This window comes from Pecten maximus, chromosome 19 (genome assembly GCF_902652985.1).
Source record: "Pecten maximus chromosome 19, xPecMax1.1, whole genome shotgun sequence".
Taxonomy (NCBI): domain Eukaryota; kingdom Metazoa; phylum Mollusca; class Bivalvia; order Pectinida; family Pectinidae; genus Pecten; species Pecten maximus.
In genome coordinates, this window is record NC_047033.1 from 17,309,126 (window position 1) to 17,336,851 (window position 27,726).

At 37.4% G+C, this 27,726-nt stretch overlaps 1 protein-coding gene across 1 annotated transcript; it reads left to right on the plus strand.

Annotated features, from left to right (window-relative positions):
- The first annotated feature begins 500 nt into the window (after nt 1–500).
- On the plus strand, nt 501–17,489 carry LOC117317540 (E3 ubiquitin-protein ligase NRDP1-like). The gene is made up of 8 exons (XM_033872355.1): nt 501–589; nt 1,429–1,526; nt 2,531–2,830; nt 3,653–3,784; nt 3,917–3,996; nt 7,627–7,868; nt 8,263–8,381; nt 11,413–17,489. The coding sequence occupies exons 2-7, from the start codon at nt 1,437–1,439 to the stop codon at nt 8,364–8,366; spliced, it is 948 nt and encodes a 315-aa protein (XP_033728246.1). The 5' UTR covers nt 501–589; nt 1,429–1,436; the 3' UTR covers nt 8,367–8,381; nt 11,413–17,489.
- Nucleotides 17,490–27,726: the final 10,237 nt, after the last annotated feature.

Consider the following 27,726-nt stretch of genomic DNA (forward strand, 5'->3'; position numbering starts at 1 on the left):
AAACACAGCATGTAAGAGTGAGAGTATGTGTGTGTATGTTTTTGCCTTTGTCATATATGTCTATTATATTGTTTAGTATGTGAAAAATCTTCAAAAAATAAAAGAATCATAAAAAAAAAAAATGACAATATCCATGACCATCTTACATCAGAGACATATATACTGTATATATGTCTCTGCTTACATGTAGTAAAGGGTAAACCAATTTTACTAGAAAAATATGGTCTTCTACAAGTCTCTGGATATATCAGAGACATACATATATATATATATACTGTATATGTCTCTGGATATATGTAGAAAATAATCTTACTTTTTTCTTAAAAGAACAACCTAAATAAAATAAAAATATCAAAAAATAATAATATTGAAAATAAATGACAACATCCAGAAACGTATATAACACAATACATGTTTCTGCAAAACTATTTTATAGCAAACTATTTAATTTTCGAATTACCTCGAGTTACCTCCCCTCGCCAACATTTGAGACTTGCGCACTGACTCCGACGGAAGTAGGAACCAGAGAAATGTTCTGACATAAATTTGGACAACATACATTCGTTCTGGCAGGTGGAAAACCTATGTGGTAAACATTTTATAGTCATTTACTCCGTAACACGGAGCTGAAAACTTCGTTCTTTATCTTTCCTCATGGCAACCATGGCAATTCACGCATTGTCATAATAAATATCATTTTTAATGTCTGGCGACACTTCGTTTTCCTGGCGACAGACATTTGTGTTGTTGATAATCCTACTGTGCTGGTGTTTTGCCTTCGTAATAAAAGTCCCTGCCCCTCCCACAAACTTGAACAATACAGACCGAAATTTCTGAAACAAGTAACAATATCAAGCGTCTTGCTATCGCTAACGTTTGTTTTTCAATTAGTTAATAAAACGAGAAACGGTGCATGGTAACTGTACGGGCAGAGAGCATAGACACCGGTAGTCCGAATTTTCTGACGATCTTACTATGTAAGGCAGCTTTAACATCAGAACCCTTCGGATTAAGACACCGGTAGTCTGACTTTGTTTATTTACATTTGCCTGTACATTGAGTACGTTGAAGACAATAATCAATGGAATGAAACGTCAGACTGTCACTCTTAACAGATGAAGAGCCATCAGATTTACATTTGCAATTTATTGACGAATAAGTGCTAAATTTGTATTAAAAATTAAGCCATATCATGATTAACTTAAATTATACCATATCATGTGAACAAAATCTTGGTTGATTCACTTTCATAACGCACTTGGATGACTTTCACCAATATAGTGTTGCATGGGAGAACTAGCTACATAATGATACATGCCAATTTGATCATTCAATTGAATAAATTGTCGGTTTTGTTTAAGATTATATTACCCATGAAATATATGTCTTAACAATGCATCAATCATGTATTATCAATTTATGTTTCAGGAAGAGACATGGGCTACGAGGTGAACAGGTTCCAGACTGAGCCTGATGAGGAACTAATCTGTCCAATTTGTAGTTGTGTCTTGGAGGAACCTTTACAGGTAATGCATATCACTAAGTCTTTCCTTTACAGTTAACTGTTTCAGTGCAGTATCAAAATGTCCTCCCTCTTCCCCGTTGTCGACTGTAATTTCAAGCTCCCTCTTCCTGGCAGTCGTCAGGCTCAGTTGACGTTACTTAAGTGTAGATTTGTGGAAGTCATCAACGGACACACACAATCACCCGATGCAATGACAAATAAAAAAAAAGGTGGTCATAACTTTCGAAACAAACATTTTGGTTGATGTATTCATGTTTATTTCGTTTCTGTTACATGTTTTTTCCGTTAGAGTAATGGTGACAATTTGTTGTTAATGCAACCAATATGGCGGCTTCCTGCATTTGCATTTTACATAACAGTGACTAGGACGATTCAGAGAGTTCAATCTGACATCTAGATCTTTTTATTTAGTCAAATATTTCTTAATAATGTACAAAGATAAAACTAACCCTTGTGTTTCTATATGAAAAAACAACACACCAAAATTCTGTACCAAGTCTCAAGTGACCTATAGCGCTATTCTACTGTAATTGCCTATTGTCTGTCATCATGCATCTCTAAACACTTGACAATTCCTACTTCTTCTGAGAACCCGGGAACCAATTTCAAAGAAATTTTGCAGAAACCTTCCATGATCAAAGGTAAACCAAAATTGTGAATTAAATGGTCCCCACCGACCCAAGGGGACTGAGGGTCAGAGAAAAAAGGGATCGAATTGACTGAAATTTCAAAAATCATCTTCTCAAGACCCAGATATAGTAAAATAAAATACTTTGCTTAGATGTAATGGTCTTTAGGTTCTTTAAAAAATTTGTGAATTTTACGACCCTAGGGTCTCACATTTGCCCCTGGGGAGGGGGTATGACTAAGATTGAAATCCTCAGATGTTGTTTTAATTTAAGCATATATGTATTTTATTTTGAATGTTTTGAAATTTTATAAAACATGTTGTTCATGTCATCAAAAAATGTTTAAAATGTTTTAATTGTTATTCTCCTCTTTCAGGCACCACAATGTGAGCATGCCTTTTGTGGGGCTTGTATACGTGAATGGCTGACTCATCAACCAACATGTCCAGTTGACCGTAATGCAATAACCCCAAACCAGCTCAAGCCAGTCCCTCGAATCCTTCGTAACCTTCTGTCTCGTTTACAAATCAACTGTAACAATTCATCTTACGGCTGCACAGCTCTAGTCAAACTGGATATGCTGTCATCACACTTACTAGAGTGTGAGCATAATCCGAAAAAACCTGTGCATTGTGAACAGGGGTGTGGTCTGGTGGTACCAAAAGATGAGCTCAAGGTAAGTACCTGTACAGGGACTAATCACTATAGAGCTTCTTTGTTTCTTAGTCCCCTACATGGGGGGGGGAGGGGAGGCATAATGTTTCTTCTCCATCCATCTGTCTGTCAGTCCGTCCACTCATAGTCCTGCTGTTTTCTCAACCATGTTTCAAGGTGTGTTGGTGAAAGTTAGTATATAAATTCAGTAAGAGTTGCTACAGATCAAGTTTGAGTTTCAGGGTTTTTGTGTTAAGGTCACTGTTACTATTTTTGCGGGAGCCGGTAGGGGACGTATTGTTTTAGCAATACCCAACATGCTTGTGTTCCTGCATGCTTACCTGTCTTTCTTATTTTGTTTCTTTCAATTTCTGAAATTAAAGCTTATTATAACCACCAGAATCTTGTCCAGACAACTCCTGCAGTTTCCACCCAAACTTTTTTGAAACTTCAATGATGTAGTCTGGACACGCTGAGGACATGCATATTGTCTCCCCCCGATATGAAGGGATACAAACTGTCTGAGTTTTGTTTCTTCTTCATTATTGTCATTCTAATCTTGTCAGGGCATAACAATTGAACAGTCAAACTTCAAAAATGAAACTTGAAATATGCATCTTCCAGATGGGCTGTGCACTTCAAAGGTCATTTGACTACTGAGTGCACAATTTTTAATGCAAACCATGTCTTTGGCATGACTTGAACCGTCAATGTTGATGAATTTTGAGGCAGTCAATGATTATATGGTCAAATCACATCTCTTTAAATAATAGGACTAGATATATATATATGTATTATATAGGACTTTGAAATGTTTTTGTGACACAATGAATCTAATTATTAGGATCACAACTGTGTGCGAGAACTACGGAACCTTGTACAGCAACAACTGGACAGGATCGGGGAGATGCAGACAGAAATCTCAGACCACAAACTACAGATTAGTGAACAAAAACGAGAATTACAACTCCTCAAGGTAAAGGGAGACAACTCGATCATTGATACACATGAAAATGAATATAAATGTCATACCCATATACTTCAATAAAGAATATAATATATTGGAATCAAGAACAGAATTTCACAAATTTTCCTCTCCTGTTGACAGGAATATATGCGGTCCATGAGAGTCTCTAACCCAAGGATGAGGGAAATTCAGTCAGAAATGGAAAATGCAGATGTTGTGCGGTAGGTAATATCAGATAATAGACAGCTTACATAGATGCTGTTTTTATCTGGATTCATAATTTCTCTTACATATGAGCTGACTTTAGATATGGTATTTATGGTAATAAATATATCAGAGATTTGGCTTCATATAGATATTGATTGTTGTCATTTCCAGAGTCACTGGAGGTTTTTAGGTCACCTGAGACGAAGTCTCAGTTGACCTATTGCAATCGCCTTTTGTCCGGCGTCGTGCGTCGTAAACAATTTACATTTTCAACTTCTTCTCAAAAACCGCTGAACTAAATTCAATGAAATTTTACAGGAAGCTTCCATGGCTGAGGGTGAACCAAAATTGTGAATTATATGGTCCCCACCCCCCAGGGGCCTGCGGGGCGGGGCCAAAAAGGGTCAAATTGACTAAAACTTCAAAAATCTTCTCCTCTACTCTCAGATATGGTAGAATCAAATACTCTTCATAGATGGAAGGATCTTAAGGTGCTTTACCAAAATTGTGAATTTCATGACCCTGGGGTCTCATGTTTGCCCCTGGGGAGGGGGTAAACTTTACAATAGTTTATATAGGGAAATCACATTTTTGACTATTATTTGTTGGATTTGTATTGGAATTCATTCTAACTTGTATAAAATTATCAGCATGGGATGACACTTTGATGGTATGTACATGTTGGCCCTAGTTGACCCCCAGGGGCTGGTGGGCGGGGCCAAAAAGGGTCAAATTGACAAAAATTTCAAAAATCTTCTTCTCTACTCTCAGATATGGTAGAATCAAATACTCTTCATAGATGGAAGGGTCTTAAGGTGCTTTACCAAAATTGTGAATTTCATGACCCTGGGGTCTCACGTTTGCCCCTGGGGAGGGGGTAAACTTTACTATAGTGTATATAGGGAAATCACATTTTTGACTATTATTTGTTGGATTTGTATTGGAATTCATTCTAACTTGTATAAAATTATCAGCATGGGATGACACTTTGATGGTATGTACATGTTGGCCCTAGTTGACCCCCAGGGGCTGGTGGGCGGGGCCAAAAAGGGTCAAATTGACAAAAATTTCAAAAATCTTCTTCTCTACTCTCAGATATGGTAGAATCAAATACTCTTCATAGATGGAAGGGTCTTAAGGTGCTTTACCAAAATTGTGAATTTCATGACCCTGGGGTCTCACGTTTGCCCCTGGGGAGGGGGTAAACTTTACTATAGTGTATATAGGGAAATCACATTTTTGACTATTATTTGTTGGATTTGTATTGGAATTCATTCTAACTTGTATAAAATTATCAGCATGGGATGACACTTTGATGGTATGTACATGTTGGCCCTAGTTGACCCCCAGGGGCTGGTGGGCGGGGCCAAAAAGGGTCAAATTGACAAAAATCTCAAAAATCTTCTTCTCTACTCTCAGATATGGTAGAATCAAATACTCTTCATAGATGGAAGGGTCTTAAGGTGCTTTACCAAAATTGTGAATTTCATGACCCTGGGGTCTCACGTTTGCCCCTGGGGAGGGGGTAAACTTTACTATAGTGTATATAGGGAAATCACATTTTTGGCTATTATTTGTTGGATTTGTATTGGAATTCATTCTAACTTGTATCAAATTATCAGCATGGGATGACACTTTGATGGTATGTACATGTTGGCCCTAGTTGACCCCCAGTGGCCTGCGGGCGGGGCCAAAAAGGGTCAAATTTACAAAAATTTCAAAAATTTTCTTCTCTACTCTTAGATATGGTAGAATCAAATACTCTTCATAGATGGAAGGGTCTTAAGGTGCTTTACCAAAATTGTGAATTTCATGACCCTGGGGTCTCACGTTTGCCCCTGGGGAGGGGGTAAACTTTACTATAGTGTATATAGGGAAATCACATTTTTGACTATTATTTGTTGGATTTGTATTGGAATTCATTCTAACTTGTATCAAATTATCAGCATGGGATGACACTTTGATGGTATGTACATGTTGGCCCTAGTTGACCCCCAGTGGCCTGCGGGCGGGGCCAAAAAGGGTCAAATTTACAAAAATTTCAAAAATTTTCTTCTCTACTCTTAGATATGGTAGAATCAAATACTCTTCATAGATGGAAGGATCTTAAGGTGCTTTACCAAAATTGTGAATTTCATGACCCTGGGGTCTCACGTTTGCCCCTGGGTAGGGGGTAAACTTTACTATAGTTTATATAGGGAAATCACATTTTTGACTATTATTTGTTGGATTTGTATTGGAATTCATTCTAACTTGTATAAAATTATCAGCATAGGATGACAGTTTGATGGTATGTACATGTTGGCCCTGGTTGACCCCCAGGGACTGGTGGGCGGGGCCAAAAAGGGTCAAATTGACTAAAATTTCAAAAATCTTGTTCTCTACTCTCAGATATGTTAGAATCAAATACTCTTCATAGATGAAGGGGTCTTATGATGCTTTACCAAAATTGTGAATTTCATGACCCTGGGGTCTCACATTTGCCCCTGGGTAGGGGGTAAACTTTACTATAGTTTATATAGGGAAATCACATTTTTGACTATTATTTGTTGGATTTTTATTGGAATTCATTCTAACTTCGTTAACTTTATCAGCTTGGGATGACAGTTTGATGTACATGTTGGCCCTGACTGACCCCCAGGGCTGATGGGCGGGGCCAAAAAGGGTCAAATTAACTGAAATTTCAAAAATCTTCTTCTTACAACCCAAATAAGGTAGAATTAATTACTCTTCACAGATCGAAGGGTCTTAAGGTGCTTTACCATAATTGTGAATTTCCTAGCCCTGGGGTCTCGCGTTTGCCCCATGGGAGGGGATAAACTTTACTATAGTTATAGGGAAATCACATTTTTGACTATCATTTGTTTTATTTGTTTTGAAATTCATTCTTTCATTCAAATTTACTGAAATATTTCAAAAATCAGGTGACCGTTAAGGCCCATGGGCCTCTTGTTTAGGTCACCTCAGACAATGTTTAAAGTGACCTATTCCAATCGCCTTTTGTCAGTCTTCGTGCGTCATCCATTGATAAACAATTAACATTTTCAACTTCGTCTCAATTACCAAGAGGTAGTATTAGGGTTATATATCAGTACCTTTGTCCATTTTATTCATAATTTTTATGCCCCGCCATGAAATGGGGGAGTGGGGGACATATAGTGTTACCCATGTCTGTACCGTACCCGTCCCGTCCCATTCCATCCCGTCCCGTCATGATGCAATGTAACTAGCTAATCTCAGGAACTGCTGATGTGATCCTCACCAAACAGGGTGTAAAGTGGCAGCGGGGGCATTTAAGTCTTACAGACTTTTTGTAGTTACTCACCATTTGTAGGCCCTGATGAGCTTATAGTGTTGATGGGCTGTTAAGAATTTATAACTAATTAACTAACTGATGTATATACCATTTTATACATCCAAAGGGGCTACAATGTACACCTAGACTAACCAATTCTCAGGTCCTTGTGGCTTTGACATTAAATAATGTTGATTTAGAAAATCGAAGCAAGTTCAAGGATAGCAGTAATAGAATATTACTACATCACTAGAAGTTTAGGTACTTAGCACATTCACATGAACAATTACCATAACAGCCAGCACATTCACATGAACAATTACCATAACAGCCAGTTATCACTTTACAGGTGGGCGGGTAGCCTACAGGCAGCCAGGGTGACTCGCTGGGGTGGCATGATATCAACACCTGATGCAGTACTACAAGCAGTCATAAAACGTGCCCTGATTGACAGTGGATGCCCCTCCCATATCGTAAATGAGCTCATGGAAAATGCCCACGAACGTCGGTGGCCCAGTGGACTAAGTACATTAGAAACACGACAGCTCAACAGGAGGCAGTATGAGAATTATGTCACAAAAAGAATTCCAGGTACAGACTGTTATTCTCATTCATGGACATTATTTTGTCAGGTTTATGATTGTGTTGATTTAATTTTTTTAAAAAAATAGGAATTACTGCATGATGATTATTTCTGCTACCAAATCATTAATGTGACTTTTATCACAGAAAGAAGCAATATCATATGTCAGCTTATACTATACAACATTTTTGCATGATTAGTTTGATGTCAATAGTGTAAATTGTATTTAACTGATGATTCAAGCAAAATGTCTGCAACTTGGATATATACTAATAGTTAATTCCTGCATGTAAAATACTTTCTTCTAAAATTAAGAAAATTTTGACATATAAAGCATCAAACAATTTGAGGTGAAGATCTGAATGAACCCCATCCTAAAATGTTACATCCCTGTGTTCCCAGGTAAACAAGCTGTGGTGGTGATGGCTTGTGAGAACCAACACATGCCTGAGGATCTCATCATGGAACCAGGACTGGTTATGATATTTGCTCACGGAGTGGAATGAGCTAGTATTCCTTTGGTGAGTTACACAGTGTGGTGCCTAACGTCTATCATGTGTTCATTTTACTGGCAAAGAAAATAATAATGGACAGGATATATGGGTTTATTTTTAAAGGTAAAAATTAACAATTGACTGTGTATACTGCTAACATTGTAGCTATGTAAATGGATGATGTGGCAGTGATAATAGGAAAGTAATATGTAATGGGTGTTATGACACTGATAACAGGGTAGTTATGTGATGGGTGTTATAACACTGATAACAGGGTAGTTATATTTAATGGGTGTTATGACACTGATAACAGGGTAGTTACATTTAATGGGTGTTATAACACTGATAACAGGGTAGTTATGTGATGGGTGTTATAACACTGATAACAGAGTAGTTATGTGATGGGTGTTATACACACTGATAACAGGGTAGTTATGTGATGGATGTTATAACACTGATAACAGGGTAGTTATGTGATGGGTGTTATAACACTGATAACAGGGTAGTTATGTGATGGGTGTTATAACACTGATAACAGGGTAGTTATGTGATGGGTGTTATGACACTGATAACAGAGTAGTTATGTGATGTGTTATAACACTGATAACAGGGTAGTTATGTGATGGGTGTTATAACACTGATAACAGGGTAGTTATGTGATGGGTGTTATGACACTGATAACAGGGTAGTTATGTGATGGGTGTTATGACACTGATAACAGGGTAGTTATGTGATGGGTGTTATAACACTGATAACAGGGTAGTTATGTGATGGATGTTATGACACTGATAACAGGGTAGGTATGTGATGGGTGTTATAACACTGATAACAGGGTAGGTATGTGATGGATGTTATGACACTGATAACAGGGTAGTTATGTGATGTGTTATGACACTGATAACAGGGTAGTTATGTGATGGGTGTTATAACACTGATAACAGGGTAGTTATGTGATGGGTGTTATAACACTGATAACAGGGTAGGTATGTGATGGATGTTATGACACTGATAACAGGGTAGTTATGTGATGGGTGTTATAACACTGATGACAGAGTAGTTATGTGATGTGTTATGACACTGATAACAGAGTAGTTATGTGATGGGTGTTATGACACTGATAACAGGGTAGTTATGTGATGGATGTTATGACACTGATAACAGGGTAGTTATGTGATGGGTGTTATGACACTGATAACAGTAGTTATGTGATGGGTGTTATAACACTGATAACAGGGTAGTTATGTGATGGGTGTTATAACACTGATAACAGGGTAGGTATGTGATGGATGTTATGACACTGATAACAGGGTAGTTATGTGATGGGTGTTATGACACTGATAACAGAGTAGTTATGTGATGGGTGTTATGACACTGATAACAGGGTGTTATGTGATGGGTGTTATAACACTGATAACAGGGTAGTTATGTGATGGGTGTTATGACACTGATAACAGGGTAGTTATGTGATGGGTGTTATGACACTGATAACAGGGTAGTTATGTGATGGGTGTTATAACACTGATAACAGGGTAGTTATGTGATGGGTGTTATAACACTGATAACAGAGTAGTTATGTGATGGGTGTTATACACACTGATAACAGGGTAGTTATGTGATGGATGTTATGACACTGATAACAGGGTAGTTATGTGATGGATGTTATAACACTGATAACAGAGTAGTTATGTGATGGGTGTTATGACACTGATAACAGGGTAGTTATGTGATGGGTGTTATGACACTGATAACAGAGTAGTTATGTGATGGATGTTATAACACTGATAACAGGGTAGTTATGTGATGGATGTTATAACACTGATAACAGAGTAGTTATGTGATGGGTGTTATGACACTGATAACAGGGTAGTTATGTGATGGATGTTATAACACTGATAACAGAGTAGTTATGTGATGGATGTTATAACACTGATAACAGGGTAGTTACATTTAATGGGTGTTATAACACTGATAACAGGGTAGTTATGTGATGGGTGTTATAACACTGATAACAGGGTAGTTATGTGATGGGTGTTATAACACTGATAACAGGGTAGTTATGTGATGGGTGTTATAACACTGATAACAGGGTAGTTACATTTAATGGGTGTTATAACACTGATAACAGGGTAGTTATGTGATGGGTGTTATAACACTGATAACAGGGTAGTTATGTGATGGGTGTTATAACACTGATAACAGGGTAGTTATGTGATGGGTGTTATGTCACTGGTAACAGGGTAGTTATGTGATGGGTGTTATAACACTGATAACAGAGTAGGTATGAGATTAACTGTAATAATTTTACTGAGTGATCAGTTTGGTACTGAATGTCATACAGTTTATATATAAGAGTAAGTAATTGAATTACATAATGATAGTCATGAAGCATTCTTTTGACTTTTGACTTAAGCATAGATAATCATTTAAATATTTAGTATTCTGTTCGTTGTCCTGTTGTATAAATGTTTCTTTTAGATTTAAATTTGAGACTGAAGTCCTAAAACAAAATTGAGTTCTTTTCTGTAACTGCCCTGTAGGTAGGGCATAAAAATTGTATCTGCTGCCCCCATTGCATGATGCTAAGAAGCGACTTCATTTGGGATCTTATCTTTTCTCTTCTTTCTTAACAATTTTCTCCTGTCTAATGTCTCCCTTGACAACGCCTTACACTATTGGCCTATAAGTGAGCATTTGCCCTTGTGAGAAAGGCTTTGGGTTCTGTCCCCCCAGTTGGGGTGTTCTGCTGAATGTCTTTGACAGTACGCTTGAGTGAGATAGCACTATAAATCAGCAAAAGTTCCGGACTTTCTCAAGGAGACTTGACACGAACATACCATAGCCTCCCAAAACACACATATTTGTATGCACTCACCACATGCATGCATATCGCACGCACCGGAGGCCTTCCTTAAATGATCTGAGCTGTTGATAGGGTGTTATACAAATGAAACCAAACCAAACTTTTCTGTAAATCATTTGTTTTGAGGTTTTAACTAAATTTTTTGATATTAATGAAACCACAAGCTGAACTTACGATATGTTGTTGTTTTTTTTCCAGAAAAATAAATCTTTCCTTTTGGGGTGGAGCAGTCAATGTCATGTGAACTTTTGGCTGCTGTTGTTATCCAGAAATAAAAATTTGGATAATAATTGATGGATGTCTACAACAGAATTTTGGATTCTTTCAACTTTAATTTATTCTGACCAACTGGAGGATGAATTCTATATCTGAGAACTACTGGAAGTAAAGTGTATCCTGGAAAGTTTTGTTCATAGACAAATCATTCACAATCATATGATCAACATTTTCAGAAGTCTCAATGCCATCCAGAAATAATCAATGCCATTCCATGGTTCTTAATTGTGATGCGATATTTCAGTTCAATCGTAAATATTAGTATTAAATGTAATTCTGATGTTATTGAAGCGATAAATGCATAAAAAATGTCTTCATGGGGTGTGAGTGGTAAGATAGTGGATTGTTGTTATTGTCCAAAATAGTGTAGCACTTCCGACAGAGAAGTCGTTGATTTATTTGTATTTTGAAAGACTGGTGTGCATAAATGCATTTGGATTCATTAATTTATGAGTTTGAGCTGCCCTTTAACACCTTTCTATGACAATTTATGATATTTGTCCAGCAATAAATCAATTTCTGGTAATAAGCCCACCCATATCTATTGCAGTTTGGTAAAGCTACTTTAGAATTGTTGAAATATTTCATTGTCCTGAGTCAAAATTTATGTGTTTGGTCAGCTGAGCTTGTTAAAATTATTAATGAGGACTTGCTGTTGTTCACAATGACCATGCAGTCCAGATGTCACACATTGAGTCGAGGAACAAAGTGGTGCTGAATCTCACCCTAAACTATAGAATGCTTTTATAGCGATGATCGCTTTATATCTGTGTGGAGTCGAAGGTATTTTCCGTTTACGTTGCAGGCAACCTTTTTTTTTTTTTACTCATTTTAGATACCACAGTAGGTCAATTATTTCATCAAATACTTTCATCATATTCTGACATACATCATTTATTGACATATATTTTTCTAGGTCACCTGTTCATAGGGAACAAGTGCTCATATGATATTACATCCCTCAACAGACACTATTGGATTGTATTATTTTAAGGATTTCTGCTAGAAGTTATGTCCAAATTCATTGTAATTTTTATAGAGAGGATTAATTTAGTATAGGCTTTAGCCAGTTTCTGAACACCCATTTAATTTGTTTGATATCTTAGAAAAACTATTAAGTAAAAACAAAACTTGACTTTTTTCTGTAGGGAATTCTTGGTTATAAAGAAGATATTTATTTGATAGAATAGACTTGTATAAGTATTAATGTTGTGTATGTATAATAATTGAAGAATAATATCATTGTAGTTCTTGATGATGTAGAATCAACTGTATAAGACTGATGTACTGGTGGTAGTAGTGCTATATAAGTGGCATATAACTATTTGTACTTGCTGTTGAATTTCTAAAATTGAATAATGTGTCTTGGTAACATGGGTCATTCCGTAGAAACAGGAAAAACGTGCTGCAACATATAAATGAATGTTGTGATTGATGATTTAGTTGTTGAAGTTGACCAGTTGCAAGACGGCAACATTTTTGTCATTACATATCTTTAACATATCGTTGGTATGTTTTTAAAATGAGGAATTGCCATTAAATCCTAACTGCTCTTGTTCTTGCACCATAAAATGTGGAGATTTGAACAAATATCAGAATTAATTTAACAGTGGTAAAAATGAGTCTGTTACCATGTATTGATACTAAACTGTTGGTATATCCTTCATATAGATGACATGATTTTTAAAGGCATTAAAAGGAAATAAATCTATTATATTTCAGATGCTTACATCCATATACTGTTTTATCCTGCAATTGGCATCGGCATTGTCAGAATACATACACCCACCACATACATTTTTGCTGTATTCTGCAGTGATGGAAAACAGCTGTATTTTAGAATAGTCGGTTCGACTGACCTACTTCCAAGTAAAACAATGTTTAAAAGGCAAATGTAATTGAAACATTGTTGATACTGTTTCACTTAAAAAATGCTTATTTTTGATGACTGTTGCAGGATAAATAGAATGCATGGTCATTGTCTTAAATAGAATACATGGTCAGTGTCTTTAAATATAAGCTGTATTTTTGGCTTGCGACAGAAAGACAAAATTGGCTTGCCAATCAATGCTCACCATTTTTGTCTTTCTTTACCCTTGCCAAAATACATGTATTGCTTATATTTAAGACACTTACCGTGCATTCTCTCTGTATGGTACACAGGTGTCCGACTTATCAGTCAGCTGGAGACAATGATACATACTACATGTATATAATAACACTATAAGAACATTCCTGTATATGTTATTTGTCTTTAGTGTGAATTAAGATATTAACAGAAATATATTTTTTTCTTAAATACAAGGTTACATTGTGTATACATAATAATTTTTGCGCACCGAAATTTTAGCACATAGCCCAATTTTAACAGATTAGCACAATAATGAATTGAGCACCCATATTATTTGCTATAGAAATGGCTTGAACAAAGTGTGATTAGCGTGGTCATAATTTGTTGGAAAGCTTTCCTGCAAAAGTGCTAAAATAAGATTTACCTTTTAAATTAAGTATGTATATAGTAGCAGATAATATAAGATTGTTATTACTATGTCGGAAAGCACAAATGGTATAGACACCTTCAAAATCTTTCAGACATACAAATTTTGCTCCAAGCCCTGATACAAATTTGAACATTTGCAAAGGAAAATACTCTGAGAAAACCTGTGTGGTCAGACAGGTGACCTGTATGATTTAAAAAAACCAAGTTGAATTACTTGTAATACACTGTCGATAAGTTAGAGAAATGGTGCTTGAAAATTTGTGATAGTCCGACATGTAAAATGTTAACTGCAGCTGAATCTTTCTAGTACTCTCTGTTTAAAAAAAGTTCATTTGATCCACAAAAAAATAGATATAGATTTCTAAAGTTTTCCTGAAACAAATATTTCTGATATACTATCTTCATTTTCTATGAAATTCGACAAGCAAGTGAAGTTGGGATTTTTTCTTTCTTTACAATCTACTGTGTTGAAAAGTGTCTTGTCAGTATTGTGATGTTCCAGGCACTTGTATCTTAAAAGGTATGTATGCGTTAAGGGGAGGTAAGTGTTCCAGATATTAAGGGGAGGTAATATAAGATAATGTGATTTTTACTAGCCAAAGGAATGACGATCTTTAAAAGATGTGATTACTTGTACATAGAATATAGATATATATATATATAAATAATTGCTACTTTTAAAAAGTAATATATGTAAATCTGTACCCACCATATGTAATGTTCCTGTGTTGGTAATGTATATAATAGTAGACGTTTATTATACAGTGTTACATTGTTTGTGATAATGATATAGAAAAAATTAAGGATTTTTTTTTGTTCAAGACACATTAACTTCATTTCAAAGGAAAAAAATTCAGAATTTGAACAGTGTCCAGTTTTCGAAGTTAGATTAAACACTTTTGATTTATAAATACATTTTTTCTCATTTAACATATTTGATGTGTAATTAGAATATCCTTTTCATACATATTTTATTTTGTCTTAATATCTAACCAGCTCATTGTCACATTAATGATAAAACAAGTAATATAGTTGTTAAACATATGCATGAAAGATCTGATAAATATATAGCATGGCTCAATTCTTTCTTTCAAAGCATTTTATTATCAAACTCCTTACAGAAATGAATCACCTCTGGCATATGAATGCAGCAATGTAGCTGTTACATTGCTACACATTTAAATTTTCTGTAAGGAGTCATAACGTTTTTTTTACAACAATACATGTTGTACCAGATCTGACTGTGTCAAAATATGTTGTATCAACATTACTGTGATTTCCATTATCACTGTGTATCATTTATTGACATTTTAACAATCGGGATGGAGAATATCATGCTTTAAACAAATTAATTTGGTAGCGATGGTAATTATGTAGGTTATACTGTTCAACACATTCATGTGTAAAAGGGTTACAATCGCTTTGAATTAATCATGAATATTCTGTCCAGGTTCCTCAACTAGAGTTCAGTACCATGTAAATGTATTGTGTATAACCATGACATTTTTTTGTAATTTTATATTGTATTAAGTGCATTGACCAGGGGCTAATTCTTGGGTATGAATGTTATTGGGCACTTTCAGAGTTTTGAAAGTTGTTGTTAGGATATTCTTATAAAATTAATTATATATGTACACTAATTCTGATTTTTTCCATGAGATTTTTAAAAAACCTGGTGGGTAAAATACCCCAAAATATGTGAAATTGACGAGAAAGTACACTTTGATTGGAACTATGGAACATTTTTAGCTCGCCGGTTACGAGTAACCGTGAGCTAATGCTGTCACCCCGGCGTCGACGTCCCACCCCCACTTTAAAGTTTTTTGGATCAATTTTTGGAAAGCTTCTTAGTCCAAAAGTATACACTTCAAACACATCTAATTTGGTTTATACATTCATTAGAGGTCTAGGAGTGATGTTATGGCAAAATCATGAAGAAACAATTCGTGATTTTTTGGCATTTTATCATTTTGTGGACTTAACTTTTTTAGCACCAAAATCCACTTTAAAGTTTTTGGGATCAGTTTTTGGAAAGCTTCTAAGTCCAAAAGTATACACCTCACACACATCTAATTTGTTTTATACATTCATTAGAGGTCTTGGAGTGATGTTATGGCAAAATCATGCAGAAAAAAATTGTGACTTGTTTTGGTATTTTGATGAGTGGACTTAATTATTTTTGCACAAAAACCCTCTTTAAAGATTTTTGGGGTAAGTTTTGGAAAGCTTGTAAGTCCACACCCTTCTTATTTTGTTTATACATCCATTAGAGGTCTAGGAGTGATATTATATGACATACAATTTCAAAATGACATGCTTATACATACATAAAAAAATAATGCATAGTGTGATTGCTGCCGCCAGTGAGCTTTCGCAATCATTGATTGCACTTGTTATTGCATTCTGATGACTTTTATTATGAATCATGGTCTAGGGAATGCTTGGGTTAATGAAGTAAAAATTACCATTATATAAATGCAAACACAAGCTTGTGGTGCTTCGCTACATTAAAATGCTGTTGGAAATTGGGTAATATTTTGAAACAAATAAGAATAAACACACACACACAAAAGGAAGCTGATTACTCCTGACATCTTTGATATTTTTTGGGTTCATCTGAACTTGTTGTGTGGAAATCAGTAGATAAATGGTCATAAGTTACAAAACAATGATGCTAATTTACATGATAGAATCACTTTCTCTTTTGATTTCTATTTCGGTTTTTCAAAAAAATTGTCATGCATATTTAGTAAGGAATTGCTTTGGATGTATTAAAAATGATAATATTTTAATTAGATATTTCTATAGTGTTTTGGGCAAAAAATTCATTTTTTTATTTCAAGAAATATGTTGTAACCATTAAACAAAATGGTTCCTACATTATTTTATGTTGAATAATATTTTTTTTGTAAAGGAGGGAAAATATACAGAGAATTGGCTTAATGGTCACTAGTCAACAACTGGAAAATGTGTATAGTATGTAATTGATAGGTCAGACAGTGTATTGATCATGTAATTAAAAAAATACCACTTAGAGTCAATAATTTGTATCAGATATATAGGGAGGTTGGGGGGGGGGGGGGGGTTTGGAATGGACACAATTTTACCTGTAAATTAAGTCTGTTCAAGGCTTGCATGAGAATTGTTGACAAAACAAGAGTTATTTCCCCTTGGCTTCATTTTTTCATTAGCCATATTTGAGGGCATATTGCATAGAAAAAGAATATAAATATACTTGTAAAGTGTGATTGTGTAAGGTTACTTTATAGCTTCAAGGTAGATGATGCCTGTAGTATGTCTGTTCAGTCTTGTGTTGGATATATATGTTGATGTGTATTAAGTTTGTATATTAAGTGCTCCTGGTTACGTGTTGAGACATTGTGATAAAGTGTTTGTAATGGAAAAAAACTATTATAACCTATGATAATTAATGGATTATGATTATTTTTGTAAACTTTTTTTCCTGAAATTAAAAAAAGGATACGATAATTATCATTTAGAGAAAGTGTTTTATTTTTGTCTAAGACAGTTTCAGACTGTAACTTCTATTATGGGATGCATGATGCATTGTCCATAAGTCAACATTGTAGGCCACATGACACAGTCATAAGTGACCTAAAGCCCACAAGTCAACATTGTAGGCCACATGACACAGTCATAAGTGATCTAAAGCCAACAAGTCAACATTATAGGTCACATGACACAGTCTTGGGTGACGTAATGCCCACTAGTCAACATTATAGGTCACGTGACAGTGTCTTGGGTGACGTTATGCCCACTAGTCAACTTATAGGTCACATGACACAGTCTTTGGTTACGTTATGCCCACTAGTTAATACTATAGGTCATATGACATTGTCTTGGGTGACCCATTGCCCACTTGTAAAGGTCATGTGGTAGTCTTGGTTAACTCAATGCCCACTAGTCAACATTATAGGTCACATGACACATCTTTCGTGACCAAACGCCCACAAGTCAACATTATAGGTCACGTGAAGTCTTGTGTGACGTATTGCCAACTAGTAAATACTATAGGTCACATGACAGTCTTGAGTAACCGCGAGTCCACTAGTCAACATCATAGGTCACGTGACAGTGTTTGGTGACCTGGTACCAACTAGTAAACATTACTTGTAACATGACACAGTTTTGGGTGACGTTATGCCCACAAGTCAACATCATAGGTCAGATGGCAGTCTTGGGTGACGAAATACTCACCAGTCAATGCAACATTATAGGTCACATGAGGGTCTTGGCTGCCCTTACGCCCCCAAGTCAACAGTTTAGGTCACATTACCCTGTCTTGGGTGACGTAATGGCCACTCATCAATATATCGGGTCACATGCCAAAGTCTTGAGTGATCTAACGACCACTTATCAACATTATAGGTCACGTGAAGTCTTGTGTGACGTAGTGCCCACTAGTAAATACTAAAGGTCACGTGACAGTGTCTTGAGTAACCGCGTGTCCACTAATCAACATTATAGGTCACGTGACAGTGTTTGGTGACCTGAAGCCCACTAATCAACATTACAGTGCACATTTCACTGTTTTGGGTGACGTAATACCAACTAGTCAACATCATAGGTCACATGGCAGTCTTGGGTGACCCTCAGTTAATATAACAGTATAGGTCACGTGACACAGTCTTTGGTGACCCAATGCCCACTAATAAAGGTCATCTGACAGTCTTGGGTGACCCAGTGTCCACTAGTCAACATTATAGGTCACATGACACAGTCTTGGGTGACCCAGTGTCCACTAGTCAACATTATAGGTCACACGACACAGTCTTGGTGACCTAACGCCCACTAGTCAACAGTATAGCTCCCTCTGCAATGTGTTTAACATGTCATGTTAAATTGACTGGATTAGTTTTATGCTACCTTTGTGTCCAGTGTACATGGTCTGACAACTTCCTGCGTTGTCTGGCGGATCTTCTTTTTAGCTCACCTGCCCGAAGGGCAAGTGAGCTTATGCCATGGTGCGGCGTCCGTCGTCCGTCCGTCTGTCCGGCCGTCCGGCCGTCCGGCCGTCCGGCGTCAACTTTTTCATTTAAACAACTTCTTCTCAATAACCAAGAGGCCCAGGAACTTCATATTGGGCATGTAGCATGCTGGGATGAAGGGCTACTAAGTTTGTTAAAATAAATGACCGTGACCTTCATTCAAGGTCACATGGGTCAAATAGGCTATAATCTTCAAACGACTTCTTCTCAATAACAAAGAGGCCCAGGGACTTGATATTGGGTCTGTAGCATGCTGGGATGAAGGGCTACCAAGTTTGTTCAAATAAATGATCGTGACCTTCATTCAAGGTCAAATGGGTCAAATAGGCTATAATCTTCAAACGACTTCTTCTCAATAACCAAGAGGCCCAGGGACTTGATATTGGGTCTGAAGCATGCTGGGATGAAGGGCTACCAAGTTTGTTCAAATAAATGACCTTGACCTTCATTCAAGGTCACATGGGTCAAATAGGCTATAATCTTCAAACGACTTCTTCTCAATAACAAAGAGGCCCAGGGACTTGATATTGGGTCTGTAGCATGCTGGGATGAAGGGCTACCAAGTTTGTTCAAATAAATGACCGTGACCTTCATTCAAGGTCAAATGGGTCAAATAGGCTATAATCTTCAAACGACTTCTTCTCAATAACCAAGAGGCCAAGGGACTTGATATTGAGCCTGTAGCTTGCTGGGGTGAAGGACTACCAAGTTTGTTCCAATATATGACCTTGACCTTCATTCAAGGTCGCATGTCTCAAATATGCATTTAATCTTAAGAAAACTTCTTCTCAATAAGCATCGGGCTCAGCGACCTGATATTGGGCCTGTAGCATGCTGGGGTAAAGGGCTACCAAGTTTGTTCAAATAAATTACCTTGACCTTCATTCAAGGTCACATGGGTCAAATAGACTATAATCTTCAAACGACTTCTCCGCAATAACCATAAGGCCCAGGGACTTGATATTGGGTCTGTAGCATGCTGGGATGAAGGGCTACTAAGTTTGTTAAAATAAATGACCGTGACCTTCATTCAAGGTCACATGGGTCAAATAGGCTATAATCTTCAAACGACTTCTTCTCAAAATCCAAGAGGCCAAGGGACTTGATATTGAGCCTGTAGCTTGCTGGGGTGAAGGACTACCAAGTTTGTTCTAATAAATGACCGTGACCTCCATTCAAGGTCACATGGGTAAAATAGGCTATAATCTTCAAACGACTTCTCCGCAATAACCAAAAGGCCCAGGGACTTGATATTGGGTCTGTAGCATGCTGGGATGAAGGGCTACTAAGTTTGTTAAAATAAATGACGTGACCTTCATTCAAGGTCACATGGGTCAAATAGGCTATAATCTTCAAAGGACTTCTTCTCAATAACCAAGAGGCCAAGGGACTTAATATTGAGCCTGTAGCATGCTGGAGTGAAGGGCTACCAAGTTTGTTCTAATAAATGACCTTGACCTCCATTCAAGGTCACATGGGTAAAATAGGCTATAATCTTCAAACGACTTCTCCGCAATAACCAAAAGGCCCAGGGACTTGATATTGGGCCTGTAGCATGCTGGGATGAAGGGCTACTAAGTTTGTTTAAATAAATGACCGAGACCTTCATTCAAGGTCACATGGGTCAAATAGGCTATAATCTTCAAACGACTTCTTCTCAATAACCAAGAGGCCCAGGGACTTGATATTGGGTCTGTAGCATGCTGGGATGAAGGGCTACCAAGTTTGTTCAAATAAATGACCTTGACCTTCATTCAAGGTCACATGGGTCAAATAGGCTATAATCTTCAAACGACTTCTTCTCAATAACCAAGAGGCCAAGGGACTTGATATTGAGCCTGTAGCTTGCTGGGGTGAAGGACTACCAAGTTTGTTCCAATATATGACCTTGACCTTCATTCAAGGTCGCATGTCTCAAATATGCATTTAATCTTAAGAAAACTTCTTCTCAATAAGCATCGGGCTCAGCGACCTGATATTGGGCCTGTAGCATACTGGGGTAAAGGGCTACCAAGTTTGTTCAAATAAATTACCTTGACCTTCATTCAAGGTCACATGGGTCAAATAGACTATAATCTTCAAACGACTTCTCCGCAATAACCAAAAGGCCCAGGGACTTGATATTGGGTCTGTAGCATGCTGGGATGAAGGGCTACTAAGTTTGTTAAAATAAATGACCGTGACCTTCATTCAAGGTCACATGGGTCAAATAGGCTATAATCTTCAAACGACTTCTTCTCAAAATCAAAGAGGCCAAGGGACTTGATATTGAGCCTGTAGCTTGCTGGGGTGAAGGACTACCAAGTTTGTTCTAATAAATGACCGTGACCTCCATTCAAGGTCACATGGGTAAAATAGGCTATAATCTTCAAACGACTTCTCCGCAATAACCAAAAGGCCCAGGGACTTGATATTGGGTCTGTAGCATGCTGGGATGAAGGGCTACTAAGTTTGTTAAAATAAATGACGTGACCTTCATTCAAGGTCACATGGGTCAAATAGGCTATAATCTTCAAACGACTTCTTCTCAAAATCAAAGAGGCCAAGGGACTTGATATTGAGCCTGTAGCTTGCTGGGGTGAAGGACTACCAAGTTTGTTCTAATAAATGACCGTGACCTCCATTCAAGGTCACATGGGTAAAATAGGCTATAATCTTCAAACGACTTCTCCGCAATAACCAAAAGGCCCAGGGACTTGATATTGGGTCTGTAGCATGCTGGGATGAAGGGCTACTAAGTTTGTTAAAATAAATGACGTGACCTTCATTCAAGGTCACATGGATCAAATAGGCTATAATCTTCAAAGGACTTCTCCGCAATAACCAAAAGGCCCAGGGACTTGATATTGGGCCTGTAGCATGCTGGGATGAAGGGCTACTAAGTTTGTTTAAATAAATGACCGAGACCTTCATTCAAGGTCACATGGGTCAAATAGGCTATAATCTTCAAACGACTTCTTCTCAATAACCAAGAGGCCAATGGACTTGATATTGAGCCTGTAGCATGCTGGAGTGAAGGGCTACCAAGTTTGTTCAAATAAATTACCTTGACCTTCATTCAAGGTCACATGAGTCAAATAGGCTATACTCTTCAAACGACTTCTTCTCAATAACCAAGAGGCCCAGGGACTTGATATTGGGTCTGTAGCATGCTGGGATGAAGGGCTACCAAGTTTGTTAAAATAAATGACCTTGACCTTCATTCAAGGTCACATGGGTCAAATAGGCTATAATCTTCAAACAACTTCTTCTCAATAACCAAGAGGCCAAGGGACTTGATATTGAGCCTGTAGCTTGCTGGGGTGAAGGACTACCAAGTTTGTTCTAATAAATGACCTTGACCTCCATTCAAGGTCACATGGGTCAAATAGGCTATAATCTTCAAACAACTTCGCAATAAGCATCGGGCCCAGCGACCTGATATTGGGCCTGTAGCATGCTGGGGTGAAGGGCTACCAAGTTTGTTCAAATAAATGACCTTGACCTTCATTGAAGGTCATATGGGTGAAATAGGTAAAACACTTCAAACAACTTCTTCTCGAAAAGCAATTGGCCCAGGTAAAAAACTTCAAACAACTTCTTCTCGAAAAGCAATTGGCCCAGGGACTTGATATTGGGCCTGTAGCATGCTGTGGTGAAGGGCTACCAAGTTTGTTAAAATAAATGACTGTGACCTTCATTCAAGGTCATATGAGTGAAATAGGTAAAAAACTTTAAACGACTTCTGCTTAATAACTGAGACACCCAGGGACTTGATATTGGGCCTGTTCAATGCTAGGGCAAAGGGCTACCAAGTTTGTTCAAATAAAAGACCTTGATCTTCATTCAAGGTCACATGGGTCCAATAGGCTATAAACTTCAGACAACTTCTTCTCAATAAGCAAGGGGCCCAGGGACTTGATATAAGGCCTGTAGCATGCTGGGGTGAAGGGCTACCAAGTTTTTTTTCAAATGAATGACCTTGACCTTCATTCAAGGTCACATGGGTCAAATAGGCAAAAATCTCTCAATTGATTTCTCAATAGCCTAAAGATTCCGAGACCTGATATTAGGCCAATAGTATGCTGGTTCATATGTATGACCTTGATCTACATTCAAGGCCACAGGGTTCAAATTTGTTGAAAAAAATTATATAATGATTTTTCTAAGATTAAGTGACAGATACCTTATATTAGGCCAAATAATATGCTGAAATGAATGGCTATAAAATCTATTTTTAAAAATTGATTGTTCAGCCAGTAAACAGTAAGTATTAACAAACCCAATATACCTGTAAAGGACATATTGAAATACCTAACCTGATATTCAAAATCAGGGAAAAAATATCTACTGGTGGCAAACACCAAAGGCTTTGTTGAGTAACCAGTTAGGCAGTTTTAACATGCATACTGGCTTACACGGGGACTTTAAGTTATAATTGATTTAACGACTTGTGTCATATCGTATTGCACACTACTGGTGTATAGGATGTAACTGACAAGCTAAATTGTGTCAAGAGGTATATACAGAGGTTGGATATTTTTCACATGTTTTCTTCAGTACATGTACAGCTTTGGGAACTTTGTTTAAACATTCTTGTCGCATGCAATCACCTCATTTTTAGCTCACCTGCCCGAAGGGCAAGTGAGCTTATGCCGTGGTGCGGCGTCCGTCGTCCGTCCGTCCGTCCGTCCGGCCGTCCGGCGTCAACTTTTTCATTCAAACAACTTCTTCTTAGTAACCAAGAGGCCCAGGGAGTTGATATTGGGCCTGCGGCATGCTGGGGTGAAGGGCTACAAAGTTTGTTCAAATAAATGACCTTGACCTTCATTCAAGGTCACATGGGTCAAATAGGCTATAATCTTCAAACGACTTCTTCTCTATAACCAAGAGGCCCAGGGACTTGATATTGGGCCTGTAGCATGCTGGGGTGAAGGGCTACAAAGTTTGTTCAAATAAATGACCTTGACCTTCATTCAAGGTCACATTGGTCAAATAGGCTATAATCTTCAAACGACTTCTTCTCAATAAACAAGAGGCCCAGGGAGTTGATATTAGGCCTGTAGCATGCTGGGGTGAAGGACTACAAAGTTTGTTCAAATGAATGACCTTGACTTTCATTCAAGGTCACATGGATCAAATAGGCTATAATCTTCAAACGACTTCTTCTTAATAACCAAGAGGCCCAGGGACTTGATATTGGGTCTGTAGCATGCTGGGGTGAAGGGATACAAAGTTTGTTCAAATAAATGACCTTGACCTTCATTCAAGGTCACATTGGTCAAATAGGCTATAATCTTCAAACGACTTCTTCTCAATAACCAAGAGGCCCAGGGACTTGATATTGGGCCTGTATCATGCTTGGGTGAAGGGCTACCAAGTTTGTTCAAATAAATGACCTTGACCTTCATTCAAGGTCACATTGGTCAAATAGGCTATAATCTTCAAACAACTTCTTCTCATTAACCAAGAGGCCGAAGGACTTGATATTGGGCCTGTAGCATGCTTGGGTGAAGGGCTACAAAGTTTGTTCAAATAAATGACCTTGACCTTCATTCTAGGTCACATTGGTCAAATAGGCTATAATCTTCAAACGACTTCTTCTCAATAAACAAGAGGCCCAGGGAGTTGATATTAGGCCTGTAGCATGCTGAGATGAAGGGATACAAAGTTTGTTCAAATAAATGACCTTGACCTTCATTCAAGGTCACATGGGTCAAATAGGCTATAATCTACAAACGACTTCTTCTCTATAATCAAGAGGCCCAGGGACTTGATATAAGGCCTGTAGCATGCTGGGGTGAAGGGCTACAAAGTTTGTTCAAATAAATGACCTTGACCTTCATTCAAGGTCACATTGGTCAAATAGGCTATAATCTTCAAACAACTTCTTCTCATTACCCAAGAGGCCAAAGGACTTGATATTGGGCCTGTAGCATGCTGGGGTGAAGGGCTACAAAGTTTGTTTAAATAAAAGACCTAGACCTTCATTCAAGGTCACATTGGTCAAATAGGCTATAATCTTCAAACGACTTCTTCTCAATAACCAAGAGGCCCAGAGACTTGATATTGGGCCTGTAGCATGCTGGGATGAAAGACTACCAAGTTTGTTCAAAGAAATCACCTTGACCTTCATTCAAGGTCACATTGGTCAATTAGGCTATAATCTTCAAACGACTTCTTCTCAATAACCAAGAGGCCCAAGGACTTGATATTGGGGACGTAGCATGCTGGGGTAAAGGGCTACAAAGTTTGTTCAAATAAATGACCTTGACCTTCATTCAAGGTCACATGGGTCAAATAGGCTATAATCTACAAACGACTTCTCAATAACCAAGAGGCCCAGGGACTTGATATTGGACCTGTAGCATGCTGGGGTGAAGGGCTACCAATTTTGTTCAAATAAATGACCTTGACTTTCATTCAAGGTCACATTGGTCATATAGGCTATAATCTTCAATTGACTTCTCCTTAATAACCAAACGGACCAGGGACTTGATATTAGGCTTTTAGCATGCTGGGTGAAGGGCTTCCAATTTTGTTTAAATAAATGACCTTGACCTACATTCAAGGTCACAGGTTTGAAATCAGCTTAAATCCGTAAACAATAATTTTGCGATAGCCAAGAGCCTCCGAGACCTGATATTAGGCAATAGATTGCCGGAATGAAGGACTAGAAAATTTATTAATAGGAATAAACCTAGCTTACTATGATATTTGAATAAAGAGGTAATCAGCATAGTATCTGTAGAAATGACCTCAATCAACTTCCAACGTTGCTGTAGAGCCAGGTGAGCGATACAGGCCCATTGGGCCTCTTGTTTATCGTGACACGGGGACGTCTAATAATGAATAAAAAATAGTTACTATTAAGATGGCTTGCATTCAACAGTGAGTTTGTTGGATGATGAATATTAATTAACAGTGTTCCTGTCCATGTGCTGTGATCTATCTGTGTGCCTACTTATAAGTGCTAGGCAAAATTGACAATTCCCATTTTGTTCCAGTCCAATTGAAAAAACAAAGTAGAAAAAATATGCTTCTGATATCGCGTGTATCGCCCAATCTAATTGTTTATAGGTTTTCAAGGTTAATGGCTTCTCTGGCCAATAAAGAGAATAGGAGAAAAATGACGCAACGCTAACATTATCTTAAAAATGGTAAAAATATCATGTACATGTATACATGAGAAATATATAGCCAATAACAAAAGTGATAGCCCAGAACCGATGTTTGTCTTGATTGATATTTATTATATTAACAACTCGACGTTAAAAAAATCCTCCTGGGAAATCACACCCGGTTACCCATAGTAATGTCTAGTCCATTCAACTATGTAAATACGTTATTGATTATAACTTGATGGTTTATGTAAAAACCATACTGTGTTTTTTAATCACGGGATACCCACAAGTTGAGAACTGCTGCTGGTTACGAAGATATATATGTGTATGAGGCATTGTCGGTGACTTGAAAAGTGAATACATAAATTGTCGATCATTAAATTGACAGTGATGCTTTTTGCAACGACGGGGCACCTCTCATCTAGATATATAGTCATTTGCTTGTGTCCAGTAATATTATAAAATATTATATTATATTATATTATATCGCATTACTAAGTATATAATACAGAAGCCTGTTTTAAATACCAGTGCTTTTTTGTGGGGTTTTTCGGTATCACTGGTGTAGCTAAAACGTGTGCGATTCTTAGGCGTTTCTTATTTTGAGGTATAGACCTAGCAAGGAGCGTGAGACGACACCGATACCAATAAGACAAGGGGTTGTCTCAAAGGCACTTTCCATTCCTGCACGTGCTCACCTTCGTGCTAAAATCACAGGGACTTGGCACGATTTTCCAACCAACAGTCCATGTATATATTTATTACATGTATAGATTGTCTATCATATTATGCATATATGGACGTTGAGCTAGGGATTAGTATCAAATCCCTGTAATAAAATATAACAACAAGTACCCTTCTCTGAATTATCTCTATTATCTGTTTTCGGATATGAGATGCTGTCGGATAAACAAGAAATATCTTCGTAACTGATAACCGGCAAAATTGATATCATTGTACATTTGAAAACCGTTAATTGTCGTATCAAACCAGAGGGACTAGTTAGTGCCGTGCATTCCCAACCTAAGGTTAACATGTATATATATTTATCTCCCCATAATCAAAAGCCGAACAAGCGCTTTTAAATAGATTTGTATAATGTTATGGATCGCTAATTACACTTGATCACATATCAATGCAGAAAGAAATATTTCATCTTTCCAACGAGTGTTGTACGAGTTACGACAACGAATTCGAAATATAGGTAGGTGAGGTATGTCACCAAATAATAGCTAATGATCCAAGGAAAATACAGATTTGGTACTGTGGCACTAAGATATTACTATGACCCATCTGTGATAAGAAAATCGCGTTAAAATCAACGAGCCATATATTTTTTTACACACATCAGCTACCATGTATTTAATGAAACCTGTTTGAATTCATATCCATGAAAATGAAAGTTTATCGAGTCATTTGTAGTACTGGCGGTTTTCAGTTTTGGAAATAGATGAAAGTCTGATGGAGCGAGATCAGGTGAATAAGGCGGATGCTCAATCAATTTAAAGCCACAATCGTGAATGGTAGCCATAGCAATGTCAGACTTGTGAACAGGAGCGTTGTCCTGACGGAATAACACACCTTTAGTGAGCTTTCCGTTTTTAACTTAAGTTTAATATTTTCC

Bases quoted from the DNA above. Each gene is read 5' to 3' on its own strand.
- LOC117317540 (XM_033872355.1), top strand. From the start codon at position 1,437: ATGGGCTACGAGGTGAACAGGTTCCAGACTGAGCCTGATGAGGAACTA. The intron at 1,527-2,530 runs GTAATGCATATC...CTCCTCTTTCAG, and splicing joins TCTTGGAGGAACCTTTACAG to GCACCACAATGTGAGCATGC. The intron at 2,831-3,652 runs GTAAGTACCTGT...TCTAATTATTAG, and splicing joins TACCAAAAGATGAGCTCAAG to GATCACAACTGTGTGCGAGA.